The following is an 18,482-nucleotide window of genomic DNA, read 5'->3' as shown; positions in this document are numbered from 1 at the left end:
AAAAGAGAAAAGAAAAGAAAAAATAAAGAATACCTTTGTTATTTTTGCTAAAAAAGGAGAAATAAATAAAGAAAGAAAGAACAAGAATATACAAATAGAAAGGTAGTTTTTGATATTTAAGAAAATCTATCAATCCTTGGTTAGGGGAACTCGCTGTTACAAATTTTAATATTTAAAAGACATTACTGCAATTTTTTAAACTAAATGGAATGTAGTAATTATTCCAAACATCGTGGGGGGATCGGTGTAATTTAATAGTCTTCGATTTGGGCCTAATTTTGGGCCCAATTGTGAGTGCAGCTCGCCCCGCCCAGAATAAAAATCCTCGGCCCATTTTGCTTGCAGCCACAAGAAGCCCCCAGGTCTGGGGGAGGGAACGCTATCTCTCCTCTCTCTCACGCTCTCTCCACTTCTTCTTCTTCTTCAGAAAATCTAAACGATGCTCAATTGCAGAGAAAGGATGCTCAATTTCTCACACTGAAACTTTTCGCTCCGATCTTCCAAACCACACCATGCCTTACTCCTCAATATTCCTGTTCGACTACCTCACAACGACTTCGCTACACCTCCGTCGCCGCTTCCGTTTCTGCCCTAAACACGCGACGCTCATCCTGAGCCGCCGCCCGCCGCGGTTGAGCAGCTCGAGCGCCTCTCAGTTTTCCGCCTCCGGCGTCCCCCCGCACTGCCGCTTGAGGTCCTCTGCCGCCGCCATTTCCTCCTCGGCGGCGGCGGACTCGTCCAGTCTTTGCTCCACTTTGGTTTTTAAGCAGCAGAGAAGTTCTTGTTTCCCTTACTTGTATCATCAGAGTTCGCCGTATGGTCGGCTGGCCTATGATGATTATGCTTCCGAGGAGGACTCTGATAGGGAGGTCGAGTCTCGTCAATTGGTGAGTTTTCTATCTACAATTTCAATTGGACTGCCAGGGGTTTAACTGATCGCTTTTTAGGATAGCCTTTAGTTGGTAAAGTCGAACACGCTGACGCAATTGATCTTCATCACCTGGGTTGCAGTGGATTCGCTGCATTATTGGAACAAGACTAGCCAAATTCAAAGAAATGTTGTTTTTCTTTTACTTTCCTTATTTCTAAAGCATGAACTGAAGGTTGGTTTTTAAACTGCTGTTGCAGTAGTCTGAAAGGAAATTTTTGTATATTCAGGTTGTGTTCACTATTGGCTATAATAAGTACGCGTTGTCCTGTTCAAGCTGTCCACGTCATACTAACTATGACGTGTAAAAAAATGCAAATACAAATCTATGCTAGAAGAGCTTTTTAAATACAAATCTATGCCTAAAGCATGACTCAGAGGACAATGGTCAAAAGATAATAAACCTGCTCTGTCTTTTGTTTTTATTTTTTCCCTGGGCTGTTTATCGAGATTTGAACACCAAAGTTAACAATTAATCCAGTCTCCAGCCTTGCTGGGCGTCCCCCTCCTTACAGTTTTCTAGCATCAAATACTCAAAACTTTCACTAGTTATGTGATATATGTACTTTATTCTTAACCTTGTCCTATCAATATGTATTATCAATCAGCGCATTGCTGAAAAGATGAACTCTTTGATTACATTCCATTGGATTATACTCCAAAGTTCATGTCTAAACTTTTGCTCTTAACTCATTGCTTTATGTATATACATGTTGCTTTTACATGGAAAATATATATTTAATAACCTAAATAACTTGGCCATTTGCCATGCTGGTCATTTTCTGTTGCTGATTTGTGATTACCAGTGTGCTTCAACCCTTGATAACATTGAAGAGTGGAAGTGGAAGTTAACCTTGCTTATGCGCAACCAAGATGAACAAGAAGTGGTGTCAAGGGAGAAAAAAGATAGGCGTGATTTTGATCAAATTTCAGCAGTTGCGACCAGAATGGGTTTATATAGGTATCTTATGCTTTTATAACTTTTGGTCTTCTTGCTTTTTTCCTTACCTTTTATTAAGCATGCTAAAATGTATTTCTTTGTTGGCAGCCGGCATTTTTCAAAGGTAGTTGTTGTCAGTAAAGTCCCACTGCCTAATTACAGATCTGATCTGGATGATAAACGTCCACAGAGGGAGGTATTTTTTGCTTCCACGAACTTTTTATGTCATTAAATCCCATTCTTCATTTATGTTATAAGCAATGAAGGAACAATGAGCATATTTTTCTTGTTATAAACAAATGAACTATGAACATGTTTCGTAGACCACCAAAATTTATTTGTATTATTTTATTTTTCTGATTTAAGGTATCGTTGAAAAATTTCAGGTTGTCTTACCTTTTGGGTTGGAAAGAGAAGTAAATTCACACCTTAGAGCATATATTTCTAGCAAGTCTGCAAACAAGGACAACTTTTCAGATAATACCTTTTCAAGTTCCAGCACCGTGAGCAGTCTTGATACTGATCAAGGAGCTCAAGAGCAAGAGGTGCCCTTGATACGGAACAGCATTATAGCAGAAAAAATCCTTCGGCGTAGAAGTTTGCAGCTGCACAATAAGCAGCAAGATTGGCAGGTGAGAGAATGTACATTTATTTCAGCATAGTTGTACCTGGCAATTCTGTTGTGTTCTAAATGATAGCCTTCACATTGCTTTTGTTATGCATCTTGGCAGAAATGAGGCTGCGTTGTAATCTACAGATTTGGGCCATATGGCTCTTGTTTAGTTTCACTTGTTTCATGTTAAGAAATTGAGAAAAATGATCAACTCGACCTTATCTATATATAACATAAAGAGTGCACTGAAATTCTGCATATGCCTTTTCTCACCAATGGTTTTTTCTTTTTCTGATAGGAGTACTATGCATTGTTTTTTCCCTTCCAGAAGTACTTGACCTTGAGTTCTGTATCTGTACGGAAACCCGTGGACCTTGTTCTTGCATACTTAAAAACATAGTTTAGGTGGTGCAGATTTCTCCTTGGATGTAATCTTATGATGGGATGAAACCTATCTCCATTGACTTGATGAGACAAAATCAAAGATTGGAACACTTGTTAATCATAAATTTAGCCGCATGCTCATTTCTTTACTTTTTTTATAGACCAATGCATTTTTGTTGTCTTTTCCAATTTCTATGGCAACATCAACTTTCATTTCCTTGACATTCCCTGGTTATCTTTATTAGGCGCTTCTGCAAGAGTAGGAGGGGTAAGCAATATCTGTAGCCATTACTTGTTGATTATAGAGGTTGAAATCTCATGGGGTTGATTTCTATACGTGATATGATGTTGATAAACAATGGTGCAACTGGAATCATTAGAGATTGGAATCTTTTAACCAAAGAATCAACTTTCAATTTCAAAGAACTTATCCTCGAACTGTGCTACCTTTTCATAGCTTCAAATTTCATTAAGAAGGTTTAAGTTGAAGAAATATTCATGTTGGTACCTTGGCAGTGGGATGAAGAGATTTAAGTTGAAGAAAGTTTGTTTTAGTCTTAATACCAAACCAATGTAGTGGAGCTTCAGGAGGCTTTGGGTATGGGTGCTTATGCTAGGTTTTGTTGTGTGGGTAGAAATATATTGTAGGATAATGGTTATCAAAGGAGAAAAATGAATTCTTGGACGATTTTGTCATTGTTATTTGTAGGTATTGATGTTAACTGAAAAGACAATGAATCATCAAAGAATTTAAGTGGGGTTTAGGCTGAAGATTGGAGGATTTTGGATCTGTTGAGAAGAAGATATTTGCATGCCAGTTTAGCAATTTAAAGTTGCATTGGCTTCCCACACAAACCTTGAAAGAATTACTTGGGTATTCACCCATTAATCCTGAGGAATGCCCATGGAAAGTGCATGTTGAAGCACACAAAAGCTCATTGCAAGTTTTAAAATCTCTATTATGCCAAATATACAGATTTCACAGTATTTATATGTTGCTGATCTCTCCTGGTTTTGTACTAAGAAAAGTGATACAGGAAGTTTTGTCTACTAGAATCTGCTGGACCTGATAAAGATCAATATAAGACCTAATATTACAACTTGACCATCCTACAGTCTGTGAGTGGCCTGTACAACCCCTGTCAAGAAATTTAATTATCATGTGCTTTTACCTGATAAACATAACAAAAAAAGCCTGTAAACATGTAAACCCTTGTTCTGAAGGATAATGCATTATAAAACTCATAAAATTTATTGTTCACATCTATGGACATAGTCTCTTGGAAGTTTCTTGTTGGAGCAATCCTAAGCTTGTTTTTTTGGGTAATCTGATAATAGAGGGAGTCTTGAGAGGCACATATTGATTGCGAATGTGATTTGTGTTTGACAGAATATTAGTTGTATCTTACTGAATACAGATGAAAAAAAAAAGTGTTATGGGGGTTGTTTATCTTATCCATTTCTTTTTGCTATGTTCAATTAATTGCCTCCATATGTGATTTTGACAAATGGTTATACCATAGGAATCTCCAGAAGGCCAAAAGATGCTCGAATTTCGTAGGAGTCTCCCAGCATACAAAGAGAGAGATGCATTATTAAAGTCTATTTCTCAAAATCAGGTACTTTTGACTCGTTTCTTGAATTTTGAATGCTTACGCTATGTTTATTTCTTTCTTATATTTTTGAGCTGACTAGTAGGGAATGGTTAAGGGATGTTTCCATGCTTTAATGACAATGTGAATAATCTGTTTTCCACATCCTCCAATTTAACTTTTTTTGTTTGTCTTTCTTATTTATTGCTTTAAAGTTGGGTGAATTGCTAAATTAGAACCTCTATAGCTAACACCAAGTATCACTTTGTGGCTCTAACTTTTAACTGTACGATCAATACCTTAATACTTTAAAATCCAACCTTCTGTTAGCCTCCACTTTTACAACTGCTAGAAAACGATCATGACAGAACTGAAAATCTAACTTGATTCTAATTGGCCCACTTCCAGTTAACCTACTACCCTGCCTATTAAAATCCCAGCTTGAGTGGACGTTCTTTGCTATCCTGCGATAAGAGACCAATTAAGTCAGCCCAAGTGGATATCCTTTACCTCAGTTGTAGGTTTCTTACATGGGTTTGCCACCTGGGTTTCACAATCTCTCTCAATCAATTAATTTATTAAACTCAGCACCCATTAGTAGCTAAGTAGACAAGTCTGGTGGTGTCATTAGATGAGTGGTGATGGATTGGGTAAGAGTGGAGAAAAGTTGGGTATGGTGCCGAAGTGGAGGGAAAGAATTAGGATGATGAGATGGATGGCGGTAGGAAGATGGAGAATATGAGAAGTAGGAAGAGAGAGTAGAGGAGGTTGGGGGGTGTTTAGTATTTCTTTTATGGGATAAGCATGTCAGAAGATATGATTGGGTTGCCCTGTATTTAATATAAAATGGAAATAAGTTATTTCACTTCCCTATTCTTTTTGATACATAATAGATTATTTCAATTATTTTTTCCCCTCACAAAATTATAAGATGCAATTTGTCCATTTAATGAATTAAGCAATAAAAAAATATATGGAATGGATACAAAGTGTAATTTACTTTTAAACCAACTTGCGTACTTTACATGACTTGGGCAAGTTTCTGGGAGACTCAACAACTCAACAAATGTCATTACTCCCCAGATTTCTTGGTTTTTAACTTCTTGTTTGTTGTTTATTATTTTTTAAAATATAAAATCCAAAAGATTATGGAATGACATTTTGTTAACTACACTACAATTTGGTGATTGAATTGCCTGAGAATGGGGGTAAATAATATATGTGATGAAGTGAGCACGAAACCTATATATTCTGGTATTTATGTTTCTATTAGTGGATCATGGTTATCTTCATATATGTAATGAACTTGCAGGTGGTGGTTGTGTCTGGTGAAACTGGGTGTGGCAAGACTACCCAACTTCCTCAATATATCTTGGAGTCTGAAATTGAAGCTGCTCGTGGAGCTCTCTGTAGTATTATTTGTACTCAGCCTAGACGAATATCTGCCATGGCTGTTGCTGAACGAGTTGCTGCCGAGCGAGGGGAGAGTCTTGGAGAATCTGTACGTTCCTTCCACTGCTTGTTGGAATCTTAATGTACAATCTTAATTTTGTGATTATTTGCATTCACTTTGGCAGATGAAAGTAATTTCTCATTATTTTTTATTTTCTTTCTGAAGGTTGGTTATAAAGTACGGTTAGAGGGGATGAAAGGAAGGGATACTCGCCTTCTTTTTTGTACCACTGGTATTTTGTTAAGGAGATTACTTGTTGATAGAAACTTGAAAGGGATAACTCATGTTGTTGTGGATGAAATTCATGAACGTGGGATGAATGAAGGTAATCATTGAATCATTAAAAACTCCCATCCTTTTATTTTGGATATATTTGCTAACATGCCTTGCCTTTTATTTCAGACTTTCTTCTTATTGTCCTGAAGGATCTTCTTCCTCGCCGACCTGAATTAAGGTTGATTTTAATGAGTGCTACATTGAATGCTGAGCTTTTCTCCTCATACTTCGGTGGTGCTCCTATGCTCCATATTCCTGTATGTCCAGAAAACTGTTAGCAGTATATCCATACATGTTATAACAGCCTGCCCCTTGATTATACTAATGATTACATTTTCATCCAGTGTTTGTTTTGGCATAGACTGCTATTTTTTAGTGTCAATATTGTGCATAATTCTTGCTTGTGATAGTTAAATATTTGGTATTGAAATCTGTTCTAGAAATCTATTTCATCTAGAACTTATCTTTAGATCTAGGGTAAATTACCCCCAAAATACTCAAATTTTACCCCTTTTCCTTTTTATTGTGTTCCAATTTCAGACCAAACAATTATCATCTAATTTTAATTTCGTTTCAATTTTGGACTACCAGTTTTCTTCCGTTAATAAAAACTATTAAATCCTAAAATTACATCCAAGTTATATTAGCTTGGCCGCCACCTCAGATTAAAAATGCTGTTGTGGCCTAAATAAATATATGTTCAACAAAAAATATAAACTATATATATAAATGATACAACAGGGATTGGTGCTGATGGGGTGATGCTGCCAAGTGTATTTTTTTTAATTTATATATAGTTTATATTTTTTGCTAAAATATATTTTTATGTATGCTTAGTATTTATTTAGCCACGTCAACAATTTTAATCTGAGGTGGCAGTCAGCAAATCTAATTTCACCACTTTAATATCTAATAGTTTCTACTAACAGAAGAAAAATTGCAATCCAAAATTGAAGCAAAATTAAAAATTTGGATGCTACTATTGATAAAATTAAAAGTTCAGTCCAAAACTGAAAAAAAGGGGTAAAAGTTTTTTTTTTTTTTTTTGGGTGGGGGTGGGGTAATCTACCCACATATCGGTTGTTTTGTTTTTTTAACCTAGCATGTTTGTCATTAAGAATTGGCCTATTACTGAATACTCCGGTGATACTTTTACTCCTGAAGGTATGGTTAAAGCATTTACATTGTTTGCTGAAGTGGCTGCTTTTCTGCTTCCATTCTTTTGCTCAACTGCTGAACTAACCAACTGCTGCTAGCTATGGCACTGCTCAAATGTTTAATTTAAATATTTATAAACAATATTCAAATGTTAATATATATTATTGCATGCGCATACATGCCCTGTAATTCTTTCAAAATTGGCTCACATGGATCATACACTCGTGTGTGTGTGCTTTTTTGTTGGGGGTGTTTTCTTTTCAGGGATTTACATACCCGGTACGAAGTCTTTTTCTGGAGAACATTTTAGAAATGACTGGCTATAGTTTAACTCAATATAACCAGATTGATAATTATGGCCAAGAAAAGATGTGGAAAATGCAGAAGCAAGCTCTCAGAAAAAAGAAGAGCAATATTGCTTCATCTGTGGAGGTATAAAAATCTTAGAAAATTCTTGCATCTTTTGTAATGCAGCTGTTTATTATTTTAAACACTTCATCTTCAAATTCACTCCTGGAATAGGATGCACTTGAAGCTGCTGATTTTAGGGAATATGGTCCACGAACACGGGAGTCTTTATCCTGTTGGAATCCTGATGCAATCGGCTTCAATCTCATTGAACATGTGCTATGCCATATTGTTAGGAGGGAAAGGCCTGGTGCTGTTTTGGTGTTCATGACTGGTTGGGATGACATAAACTCTTTGAAAGATCAACTACAGACTCATCCACTTCTGGGTGATCCAAACAGAGTTTTGGTGCTTGCATGCCATGGCTCCATGGCTAGCTCGGAGCAGGTAACCTTACCATGAATTTACTAAACTTACATTTCATACCATTTTGGTAAATGGTTGTTCCTGAATGGATTGAAACACTGAGTAATGAATCAAAAAATTGCATCTCAATCCCCACCTTCCCCAAAATTGAAAAATTAGAATTTCTTGGAGAAAATCTCATTCTCAATGCTAACCCTAACTTCCCCACTTTTATCACCACACATTGCAGGGAGGGGGGATTTAGAGAGAGAGCGAGAGAGAACCAGAAAAAGGGTAAAGTTTCAAGGGAGGGAGGTATTTTCTTTGGTGCTATGCTGGTGGTGGATATATGGCCTTGGTGATGGATTGTAAGGCTGTGGTACTGAAGCTGTTTGGGGTCCACTGGGGGGGGTGGGGGGCGCCGGGCAGTGATTGCAGCTGTGAATTCTGGTGGTGGAGACAAAGAGATAGGAGTGTGTACGGAGATTTTAGGTGACAAAAATGGAGGGTCCTCTTAAGTTTTTTAATTTGCAAGGGCATTTCTATCAGACTGCCAGTTCAAAAATTTCACCAGACCTCTCTCTTCCATTGCAGTGCAAAAGGCCCAAACTAGCATCTTTGTTTATGCTTCCATTTTTGAGCTTCTCTAGCTCTTTGGACAACATTAGTGTGAGAGAAGGAGGGAGTAGGCCTGAACTCATCTATTCATCTATCATCCTTTATAACTAATTTTAAAAATTTGAAATGCCAATTAAGATAAATATAAGACTTAAATTCACATTTCTTTCAAATATGTTGAATGTGACAATAAATTTTTTAATATTTTTTTGTATTTTTTTTAATGTGTATTATTATGTACAAATGAATAAATAGTTAATATTATACATATTGAAATATATGTTAATTTGTTGCTATGTCCTTTTGGTATTTTTTATATTCTTTTTTTGATAATCATGCTCTTATTTTGTCATGTCTATATTTTTTGAATGATACCCATGTTTGGTTGTCCAAATTATCTAATGTTTGTGTACTATCTATATCAATGAGATTCTAATGCTTAATTTCTTTCCCACTTTTCATCTCTATTTGCTGGTCTGCATTCTAGAGGTTAATATTTGATAAGCCTGAAGATGGAGTGAGGAAAATAGTGCTGGCCACCAACATGGCTGAGACAAGTATCACAATTAATGATGTGGTCTTTGTAGTTGACTGTGGGAAGGCTAAAGAGACATCATATGATGCTCTGAATAACACTCCATGCTTGCTTCCTTCATGGATTTCCAAGGCTTCTGCTCGGCAGGTAAAATTTTCTAGTCTGCATTTGATGATTGATAGTTTAAGGGAATATTTGTTAGTGGTGAAATCACTGTTTGAATAGTTTTAATGAGATGATTCTTAAATAATTCAAAGCAGACCATTTATGTGGTCATGTGGATGCAACTTATGCTAAATTTCTCCTCCATTCTGTAGAGAAGAGGTAGGGCTGGACGTGTTCAACCAGGCGAGTGTTACCATCTCTATCCCCGATGTGTCTATGATGCTTTTGCTGATTATCAACTTCCCGAGCTTTTAAGGACACCTTTGCAGTCTCTATGCTTGCAAATCAAAAGCTTACAACTTGGGAGTATCTCAGAGTTCCTATCAAGGGCTTTGCAGCCACCAGAGCCTTTATCTGTAGGTCCCTACTGGTTTGTGCTTTACATTCTTGAGCCAGTCATCAGAACTATAAAATATAAGAACTTTTTTAGTTTAAAATTATGTGCTTCTAAAATTTGCAGATGCATATTAAGAGTATCAATCTGTGTTTTCTTTTCCTGTCTCATTAGTGTAATCTATTTGCAGTTTTTTTCTAGCATTTCCTTGGATAACATTTTCTTTTCCAGGTTCAAAATGCTATTGAATATTTGAAGATCATTGGTGCTTTGGATGAGAATGAAAATCTAACTGTACTTGGTACTAAAAATTTGTATTGTTTATGCATTTTCTGCTTCTGTAGTCATTCTCCTAAGCTGCTGTAGAAAATGATTTTAGTATCATTTCATAATAGGCTATTCTCATTGTTTTACAGGACGCAATTTATCTGTGCTTCCAGTTGAGCCAAAATTGGGGAAAATGCTTTTATTGGGAGCTATTTTCAACTGTCTAGACCCAATAATGACTGTTGTAGCTGGTTTGAGTGTCAGAGATCCATTCTTGATGCCATTTGACAAGAAAGATGTAAGTCAACTTACCTTGCCTAAATAGTGGCAGAAGATGCTCAGTTTTAATTTGTGTGGCTTTGTTCTGTTTTTTGTTTGACATTTAGTCCTTTCTTTCTTGTAGCAGTTCCATGTTATTTTCCTATTCCACTGCATTAAAAGCATTGATTTATCTTCTCTTTTTCTTGGGACAAGTAAATGGAATATTGTTCAATTATAAACCATCAGCCCTTGCACTGGTGAACGATTGGATGCTGAAGTTAGGGTTGAAGGACCTAAGATTCTAATATATATCAAAGCTTTGTTCCCTTTGGGGGCCAGCGACACATCTCGTATTCAAAGTTCCAGACATGCTTAATTTGGATGCTGTATTGACATTTACTAGGTCCAGTTTTAATGTTTATCAGAAGATACACGGGATATCTCCATTGTGATGTCAAATCTTTACATTATTGTGGCTTGTAGTGTTCTGCTCTGCTTGTTTACATTAAGGATGAAGAATGAAAAGCCATTCAATTCCTTTTTGTCGTTACACCTACCTTATCCTCCTTTCGACTCAGTTCGTTTCCTACCCTATCTTAAATTCCCACCCAATATTGACTGACAATCACTTAGAATATAACACTAGATTTTCATTTGCAACCTGATTCCAAAAATAATTAAATAAATAAACAAACTACTATCTTCATTTGTGAGACCGTATCAAGTATAACATCCTGATTGTTCCCCTTCATTTCTCTACAATTATTATAGAGGTCCTTGAAGTTCTCTTTTGTTTTTTCTTGTTTCCGTTTTAGAGGTTTAAAATGTTTTCTTTTTCACTTCTTGCAGCTTGCAGAATCTGCAAAAGCCCAGTTTTCTGCCCGTGATTACAGTGACCATCTTGCTCTTGTCCGGGCTTATGAGGGTTGGAAAGAAGCTGAAAGACAACAATCTGGTCATGAGTATTGTTGGAGAAATTTCCTCTCTGCACAAACACTAAAAGCCATCGACTCTCTCCGGAAGCAATTCTTTTATTTGCTCAAGGATGCTGGTCTAGTTGATCACAATGGAGAAGCTTGCAACACATGGAGCCCTGATGAGCATCTGATTCGGGCAATTATCTGTGCGGGTTTGTTCCCAGGCATATGCTCTGTGGTGGTGAGTTATGGGGTTTTCCTAACTTCTGTTCTTTTTCCCATTTTCTTTTTCATCATTGGCCTCACTTCTCTGTATGTGAACTCTTTCAGCTTTTATTGTCACCCTTTAAAGAGTTCCTTTCTTTCTTTCTCTTCATTTTTGGGTAGGTGGGGGTTTTTTTTTTTCTTTTGGGGGGGGGGTGTGTTTACTCTTTTCTTCCTCACTGCTTCTTTTCTTCACGTGATTTTTCTCTTATATTCTTGTTTGATTATTCTGTTACTCAATTGAAAATCTATTACAAAGGAGGAGAAAATATGTTATCACAATTGGTGGAATAATTTCTCCAGAACTCCAAGCTAGATATTGAACTGTTTGAAATCTGTCTTTACAGAACAAAGAGAAATCTGTATCATTGAAAACTATGGAGGATGGTCAGGTTCTTCTTTACTCAGTAAGTGACTCTTCCGTTCATTGTGTGTTGTTTTCGGTAAACTGTTTGCTAATAAGCTTGTTTTAATAATGAAACTATCAGTACATTCAGGTTTTCTATTTTCTTTTTGGTCTGAATGTGGATTGTGTTTTGTTTTCCTTTATTTTCCAGAATTCTGTGAATGGCCAGGAACTCACAATTCCATTCCCGTGGCTGGTATTCAATGAAAAGGTTAAAGTGAACACAGTATTTCTCCGGGATTCAACAGCTATATCTGATTCTGTGGTTCTCTTATTTGGAGGAAACGTGTCTAGGGGGGGTTTGGTATGTTCCTTCTTCCGCCTAATACTTGATACCATCAGGAATCCATTCCTACAAAAAATATTTTTGCAAGGATCATTTTGTCCATGCTATTATGCCATAATTTATACTGAGACAATTTCTGCTTTTTGATAGGATGGTCACTTGAAAATGTTGGGGGGCTACTTGGAATTTTTCATGAAACCTACCTTAGCAGATACATATCTAAGACTGAAGAAAGAGCTTGAAGAACTTATTCAACAGAAAGTAAGTATATATTTAAGTGAAGAACTTATCAACAGAAAGTAAGTATTCAAGTATTTTGATTTCCAACCACCGGGCATTAAGCCAGGTGGACTGTCTTTTGGAAGGTAGAGCCAAAAAAAAAAAAAAGGATGAAGTATATATCTCGTGATGATGGATTTTGTGTTTTCTCGAAGTTGGGCTTTTAATGAATTCCCATGTTCTTATCCCCCCCCCCCCCCCCAAAACACACACGCACACACAAAAAAAAAAGAAAGACCTTTTCACCTTTCCAACTTTTCTCTAGTGCCATAGTAAAATGCTAAATGATGCTGTCCATTTTTTGGTCAGTAAAATTAATATTGCAGCTGTACTTATGATGTACAAGTTTAACAGTCTAGTTTTGAATTCAGAATCCCTTTTCTGTTCTATATTTATACGTCTTTCTTGTGTGATTTGAGGGCCATTTGATGCTTATTATTTGTATTTTCATATTGTTACTGGCAGCTTTTGAACCTCAAGTTGGACATACGAGATCATAACGAGCTCCTGTTGGCAGTAAGACTGCTGGTATCAGAAGATAGAAACGAGGGTAAATTTGTATTTGGTCGCCAGGTGCCATCATCCTCAAAGCAGACAGCAAAAGAGACAATGCCAGGGACGCCCTTGAGAAGTTCTGCCGGTAGTGATGGTGGTGATAATTCCAAGAGCCAGCTTCAGACGTTGCTTGCCAGGGCTGGGCATGGAGCACCCACCTATAAGACTACACAACTGAAGAATAACAAGTTTCGCTCCACTGTAATATTTAACGGGTTGGACTTTGTAGGTCAGCCTTGCAGCAATAAGAAACTGGCAGAAAAGGATGCAGCAGCGCAGGCCATACAATGGTTGATGGGTGACACCCAATCATCTCAGAAAGCTATTGACAATATGTCAATCCTCTTGAAGAAGAGCAAAAAGAAACGTAAAGTTCATGCTTCTTCTAAGTGGAGGTAGTTGCCTGTGAATAAAGAGTTGTCATACAATACCCTTGTTACTCGCCAAGGAAGAAGATTTCCTCCTCCAGGTTGAGAATGTTGATGGACCTGGAATGAAGCAGTCAAATCTTTCTGGTCATTTAAGCTGGAGGCCAGCAGATCAGAAATGAGATGGCTATTGACTCTTTCAACGTGAAATGGCGGGGATGACACTACCCATCAAGAATGGAGATTGAAGCCCTTGTCCAGCCTAATAGCTGATAGATAAGTCAATATATCGATCCGGGCTGTATCTATTTCATCCGCAGAATCAGCCCAATTTGGATTTGGCGCTGCATCAGGTGACCAGTCATTTTGCATCATGTGTATTCATTCGTATTACATTGAAGAAATAGAAGATTGCTTGTCGTATAGTGAAGAATCAGCGATGCATGGTTTCTCTGTAAAGTAATGACAAGCTTTTAGCACACTTAAGATCTTTCGTATAACTGCACATCCTTAGTGTAGGTAGTTCTTGGTGCGAACAAACCTGTCGGGATGGCACCAGCAGGGATTTCTCTCATTTTGGGTCATCCTGAATTATATTAATACCATAGATGAAATTAGTATTTGAGGGGTTGTGAAGCTTTGCTCCATGTATACCACTGCTTTTATGCATGCACGATGCTTGGGCCTGCTAGATTTTTTCAGTTCCACTGCAACTTACATAAAATCAAGCTTTGATAGACAACTGCAAGGTTGCTTCTTTGTAATTGAAAGATAACTAGTTCGTATTGTGAAGGCAGGCAGTGGCTTCATTTGTCTTAAAACGGGTATGGGCTTGATCACATATGAATCCAAATGAGTCGTTGGTTTGTACGATATTTCTTTTTCTTGCGTTTAGTTTAGATGATTGCTTCAACATTAGGTAATATATCAGTTGTCCATTTTTTTTAAACGAAACGATTACCCTAAAAAAAGCTACACTGAAAGTTAAAGAGCAACTGCCCTAGTTGACCTTCTGCCATTAGGTATGCTATGGGTCCGGTCCAAACGAAAGTTCACAAATTCAACTATCGCCCTCCACAGGAGAAGCCAAAATTCCAATACCCTTGCCCCCACAGGTATGGTGCTAAGGGTAAAACATTTAGAATTTTATATGAAATATTAAGGTTTGAATCAATGCAGTCACTTATTAAAAAGTTTAAGTTTTATATGGATTGTACTGAATGTTGAGTTTTAGATGTATATAGATTATGTCTACATTCAAATTTACTTAGAGGATGCATCAGGGGGCAGATCATCCATCCCTAAGAATTAGTCAAGCGAAATTTAGATACCCCAAGTGAATAGAAAAAAAAAATTCAGAATCCTTTATAGTTCATATATGGTTAATATTACTACGAAATCTAACATGTAAACTGAATTAGCTAGCTGAATCAACTTATACAAGTAGAGTGTTTTCTTTTTTTATGTGGATGAAAACTTGCAATTACATGCACAATATTTCGAAGAAATCACACACAATAGGTAGATACATAAAAGTCTTTATAAGTTCACCTATAAAGAAGTTTTAACACTAGTGACAAAGAATCTTAAAAAGTAAGTATAGGTATGGAACTTTTATTATATAAATTAAATAGCCAGTAAAAATTAATTTTTATAACTTTGTTTAGTCTAAAAATTTGAAAGTGTAGATAAGAGAGATAAAAAAAATAAAAATATCGTGAGTGAAACTACTCTATGAGATAGAATAATTGAATAATTTAATGAGAAAATAAAAACTAATTCAAACTTGGAATAAAAGAAAAGAAAGAAAGAGGGAGAATGATAATAAATGCACTCTACATTTGGAGAAGATTGAGAGCTTCTAACAAAGTGGCCCTAAATCTCCCCACATCAAGCTTTACATTTTGCCTCTCTAAGTACACTGCACTAAAAGTAGGCCAACCCTCCTTTTGTATTGAATAAGGGTCCCTAAAAACTTGATGTTGAGGTGGGTATTCTTGCCAAAGAGAGCTCTCATTTTCACCAATCTTGTACTCAATGTACCTCAGATTCATGGCCTTTGCAGGCTCTCCAAAATCAGTTCTTGCTAGCCATTCCAAACCCCCCAAAGGAACTATTTGGATGAAAACAGCATTTTCAGGGAGAAACACAATGTTGGTGAGCCCAGCTCCATGGACTCCCATCATCACATCACAGGAGTTCACAAGCTGGGAAAATGTTGCCAAGTTCATGAATGCTTCAACGACAATCACTTCGAACCCTAAGCTTCTTGCCATCTGGACTATCTCAACTTCGTTCGTGAAGGATCGGGATCTTCTTCTTGAGATTATCAGAAGCCTCGGCCTTCTGAATTCCCCATCTCTTGTCTTGATGGCTGTTTCTCTCTTCAGTGAGTAGGCTCCTTTCAAGAACTCCCTGAATTGCTTCATGGAATATGGAGATCTTGAAGGATCAATTTTGAACTCTCCATGGTGTTTAAGGCCAACAACCATTCTTGGGAAGCAGTGGACTCCTGTTTCTCCATCAATGTCAGTGACTTCATACTTGGACAAGTGTTTGAGTACTTCCTTGAACTTCTCAACCCAGTAAACTTCCTTGTCACTGATAAGAAACTTTACTTCTCCATGGAATTCTCTAGAAGTTAGATAGAGAGGTATCACCACATCATTGAAGTCATGGAAGTGGTTTCCAGCATAGCCACCGGTTGAGAAGACAATGGCTGGAACACTGTGGTTGTGGGTGCAGTTAGGGATGTACTGAGACGAACTCCTCACCATCTTGACTGTGAACTCTCGGACTCCTTCCATGGCGGCTCTGTCACCTTTTCGAGCATAAGGCCGTAGTTTCCATGAGCTGCTTTCCGGGAAAATGGCTGTGCCAGAAGCAGTTACAGCAACAAAAACAGTGGAAGAATTTCCATGAATCCTTATATCTCCACTCATCTGGCAAACATCAGATCTTGGCTCTGAAGTGCTGCAAATTGGCTTGAATTTCTTGTCTCGAGTTATTTCTGCATCCATCATTGGCAAGGAAATAAATGTCAGTCAGTCATCAGCCTTTTCACCTTTAGTTTCACATAGCGAGTGACCAGCCAAATCCCATGGGCAGAGTCAGGAGGGGCCTCAAACCCGAGACCTTCGCTCCATGGAACTTGGCTATCACCCTGGCCACATTAGAACGTCAAGGATTGAATATAGACTCACCTTTTTGCTGGGGTTCACTTAATATTTCTTCAGTCCTGAGCATTTCGAGGCCAGCCCCCAATGAAACTCGCAAATTCACTGCAAAAACCATTTCCAATGTGTAAATTAGAAGCAGAAACAAGAAACTAAAACCATTTGCAAGCTGGGTAAACTAGGAAAGAAAATAATGAACTTACAAACTCTTAGAGGGCCCAAATAAGGTTTAAACACTGTAATGACTGTAAATACAATGATTAAGGAGGTAAGAAAAGCTCCACATCCCAGCTTCCTCTGCTCATGCTTGCTGAAGCTTCTGGCCAAGATGGAATCATAGATCATTTTGGCTGCTCTTTTGGAACTACTAATTTTCTGGGGAGAGAAAATACAGATACTAGAAGCTTTTTCTCGGTGCTAGGGTATTGAAGAGCCTGGCCAGTCCCAGCATTTAATCCATGGTTTTACCAAGTATTAGTTGCCAGCATATCCATAAGATTTGAGTGGGATTTTCTGCAACGAATGGAGAAGGGTTTAGGTGGGTTTTGTTTTCAACATGTTTGCTCCCCACGAACTGCTAGCTAGCTATCAATTTAATTATATTGCTATATGAATTGATTAATTAAGATGTTTTGAAAGGGACTTCTAGACGGCCTTGCCTTTTTAATCAATTTTTTTTTTCTTTTTCGGTGTGTACTTCATCCATGCATGTAGTGAGAATGACCTGCCGGGTATTGATATTGGCTTCTGAAAAGTCTGTAGCAACTAAGGTTCTTAAAAAAATGAAAAGGAAACTGTATAGTTATATACAGTAGTTGCTATATGCATATACGATACATTTGTAAGAAAGACAAGAAGAGACTGTATATGTTCAATGTAGCAGTTTCCATTTCCATTGATCAAATGGACCCCATTTGGGCTTTGAGTTTCATCTTTATTAAATTTTGTGAACTCGTTAATTTAAATGGCACAAAATAATGATAAACTTATCTTTTCATGATTCAAAAGTCAAAGTTCGAGTGGCGAAAGTAAAATTGCTAATGATGCACAAATGCACACCTCCAAGAATTTAATCACTCAGATCAGTAGAGAGAACAGGGCAAATTGCTGAGTGGGATGTTGAGAATGCATCTCTTTCAAGTATGCAAATGAATGAAGAATCCCTGAATTAATGGTTTTCCTATCGTTGGAGCCATTAGCAAAAATTGCAGGTTAAGAGGAGATACATAGTTAAGGGTTTGTGATTGCTTACCGTATTGGGATCTCGGCCTTCTATTCTGGAAGGGTCTGATTTGCAAACTTACCTGTTTTTGCTTGATCTTCTGAGATTCCATGTCTCATATTTTAGAAAGCTTGAATTCTAGAAGATGTATTTTCTCTATTCACGTATCATCATAAGCTAGATTTGATATTTGATCCCTTTCATATATCTCGAGATATCTTCAAATGATTCTTACCTTCAAAGAGTTGTTTGTGACGGCGGCCCACAAAAAAAAAAAAAAATAGTGACGCAATATCCACTCATTTAAGTTGAAGAACAATGCACCACGTAGCAATGCATGGTAGAAAACTGCATTACCCATAAATAAAAATAACTTTTTTAAACTCCCGCAAAGTAAAAGGTCTAATAATGTACTAAAAATGCACTTCATGCTTAAACAAAATATGAAAAGGAAAACTCTCTTCATGGAAACTCATTAATTATCTAATTTATAGATGAATAGTAAATTAACAAAGAAAAACAGGTAAGATTATATGAATGTGGCTGTATCAGTACTCACATAATTGGTATATATGGGCTTTTATATATTGTGCTTTCCTTCTATAACATTACTTTTATTTCTCTGCACTTGATCAACAAGAAAGATAAGTTTCTTTATTAGCTTAATTAATTCCTGTTTATATTTTATACTGTCATTTATATTAATGGTAACTCTATATGTTCATCTATCTT

General features: G+C 37.0%; 2 protein-coding genes across 2 annotated transcripts; one reads left to right on the top strand and one right to left on the bottom strand.

The window, feature by feature from the left end:
* The first annotated feature begins 350 nt into the window (after positions 1-350).
* Positions 351-13,988, top strand: LOC127793035 (DExH-box ATP-dependent RNA helicase DExH3-like). Its single transcript, XM_052323790.1, has 19 exons — positions 351-887; positions 1,735-1,889; positions 1,977-2,064; positions 2,255-2,500; positions 4,389-4,484; positions 5,770-5,958; positions 6,076-6,235; positions 6,313-6,443; positions 7,609-7,776; positions 7,867-8,139; positions 9,203-9,397; positions 9,568-9,771; positions 9,981-10,050; positions 10,166-10,314; positions 11,127-11,435; positions 11,806-11,865; positions 12,016-12,168; positions 12,301-12,411; positions 12,895-13,988. The coding sequence occupies exons 1-19, from the start codon at positions 513-515 to the stop codon at positions 13,381-13,383; spliced, it is 3,621 nt and encodes a 1,206-aa protein (XP_052179750.1). The 5' UTR covers positions 351-512; the 3' UTR covers positions 13,384-13,988.
* A 1,099-nt stretch (positions 13,989-15,087) lies between these two features.
* On the bottom strand, positions 15,088-17,087 carry LOC127793080 (alpha-1,3-arabinosyltransferase XAT3). The gene is made up of 3 exons (XM_052323855.1): positions 16,732-17,087; positions 16,556-16,633; positions 15,088-16,362 (listed from the first exon to the last, which is right to left on the bottom strand). The coding sequence occupies exons 1-3, from the start codon at positions 16,871-16,873 to the stop codon at positions 15,188-15,190; spliced, it is 1,395 nt and encodes a 464-aa protein (XP_052179815.1). The 5' UTR covers positions 16,874-17,087; the 3' UTR covers positions 15,088-15,187.
* Positions 17,088-18,482: the final 1,395 nt, after the last annotated feature.

The sequence above is a fragment of the Diospyros lotus genome, unplaced genomic scaffold, assembly GCF_014633365.1.
Source record: "Diospyros lotus cultivar Yz01 unplaced genomic scaffold, ASM1463336v1 superscaf1, whole genome shotgun sequence".
Classification (NCBI taxonomy): domain Eukaryota; kingdom Viridiplantae; phylum Streptophyta; class Magnoliopsida; order Ericales; family Ebenaceae; genus Diospyros; species Diospyros lotus.
The sequence above is the reverse complement of the archived record's forward strand: the minus strand, read 5'-3'. Positions and strand labels throughout refer to the sequence as shown.

What these genes read in the sequence shown, in the direction of transcription:
- LOC127793035 (XM_052323790.1), top strand. Translation starts at nt 513, where the DNA reads ATGCCTTACTCCTCAATATTCCTGTTCGACTACCTCACAACGACTTCG. An exon ending in AGGTCGAGTCTCGTCAATTG is followed by an intron (nt 888 to 1,734) that starts GTGAGTTTTCTA and finishes TGTGATTACCAG; the next exon opens with TGTGCTTCAACCCTTGATAA. An exon ending in TGAACGTGGGATGAATGAAG is followed by an intron (nt 6,236 to 6,312) that starts GTAATCATTGAA and finishes CTTTTATTTCAG; the next exon opens with ACTTTCTTCTTATTGTCCTG.
- LOC127793080 (XM_052323855.1), bottom strand. Translation starts at nt 16,873, where the DNA reads ATGATCTATGATTCCATCTTGGCCAGAAGCTTCAGCAAGCATGAGCAG. An exon ending in TTTGGGCCCTCTAAGAGTTT is followed by an intron (nt 16,634 to 16,731) that starts GTAAGTTCATTA and finishes TGGTTTTTGCAG; the next exon opens with TGAATTTGCGAGTTTCATTG. An exon ending in AAGTGAACCCCAGCAAAAAG is followed by an intron (nt 16,363 to 16,555) that starts GTGAGTCTATAT and finishes TGATGGATGCAG; the next exon opens with AAATAACTCGAGACAAGAAA.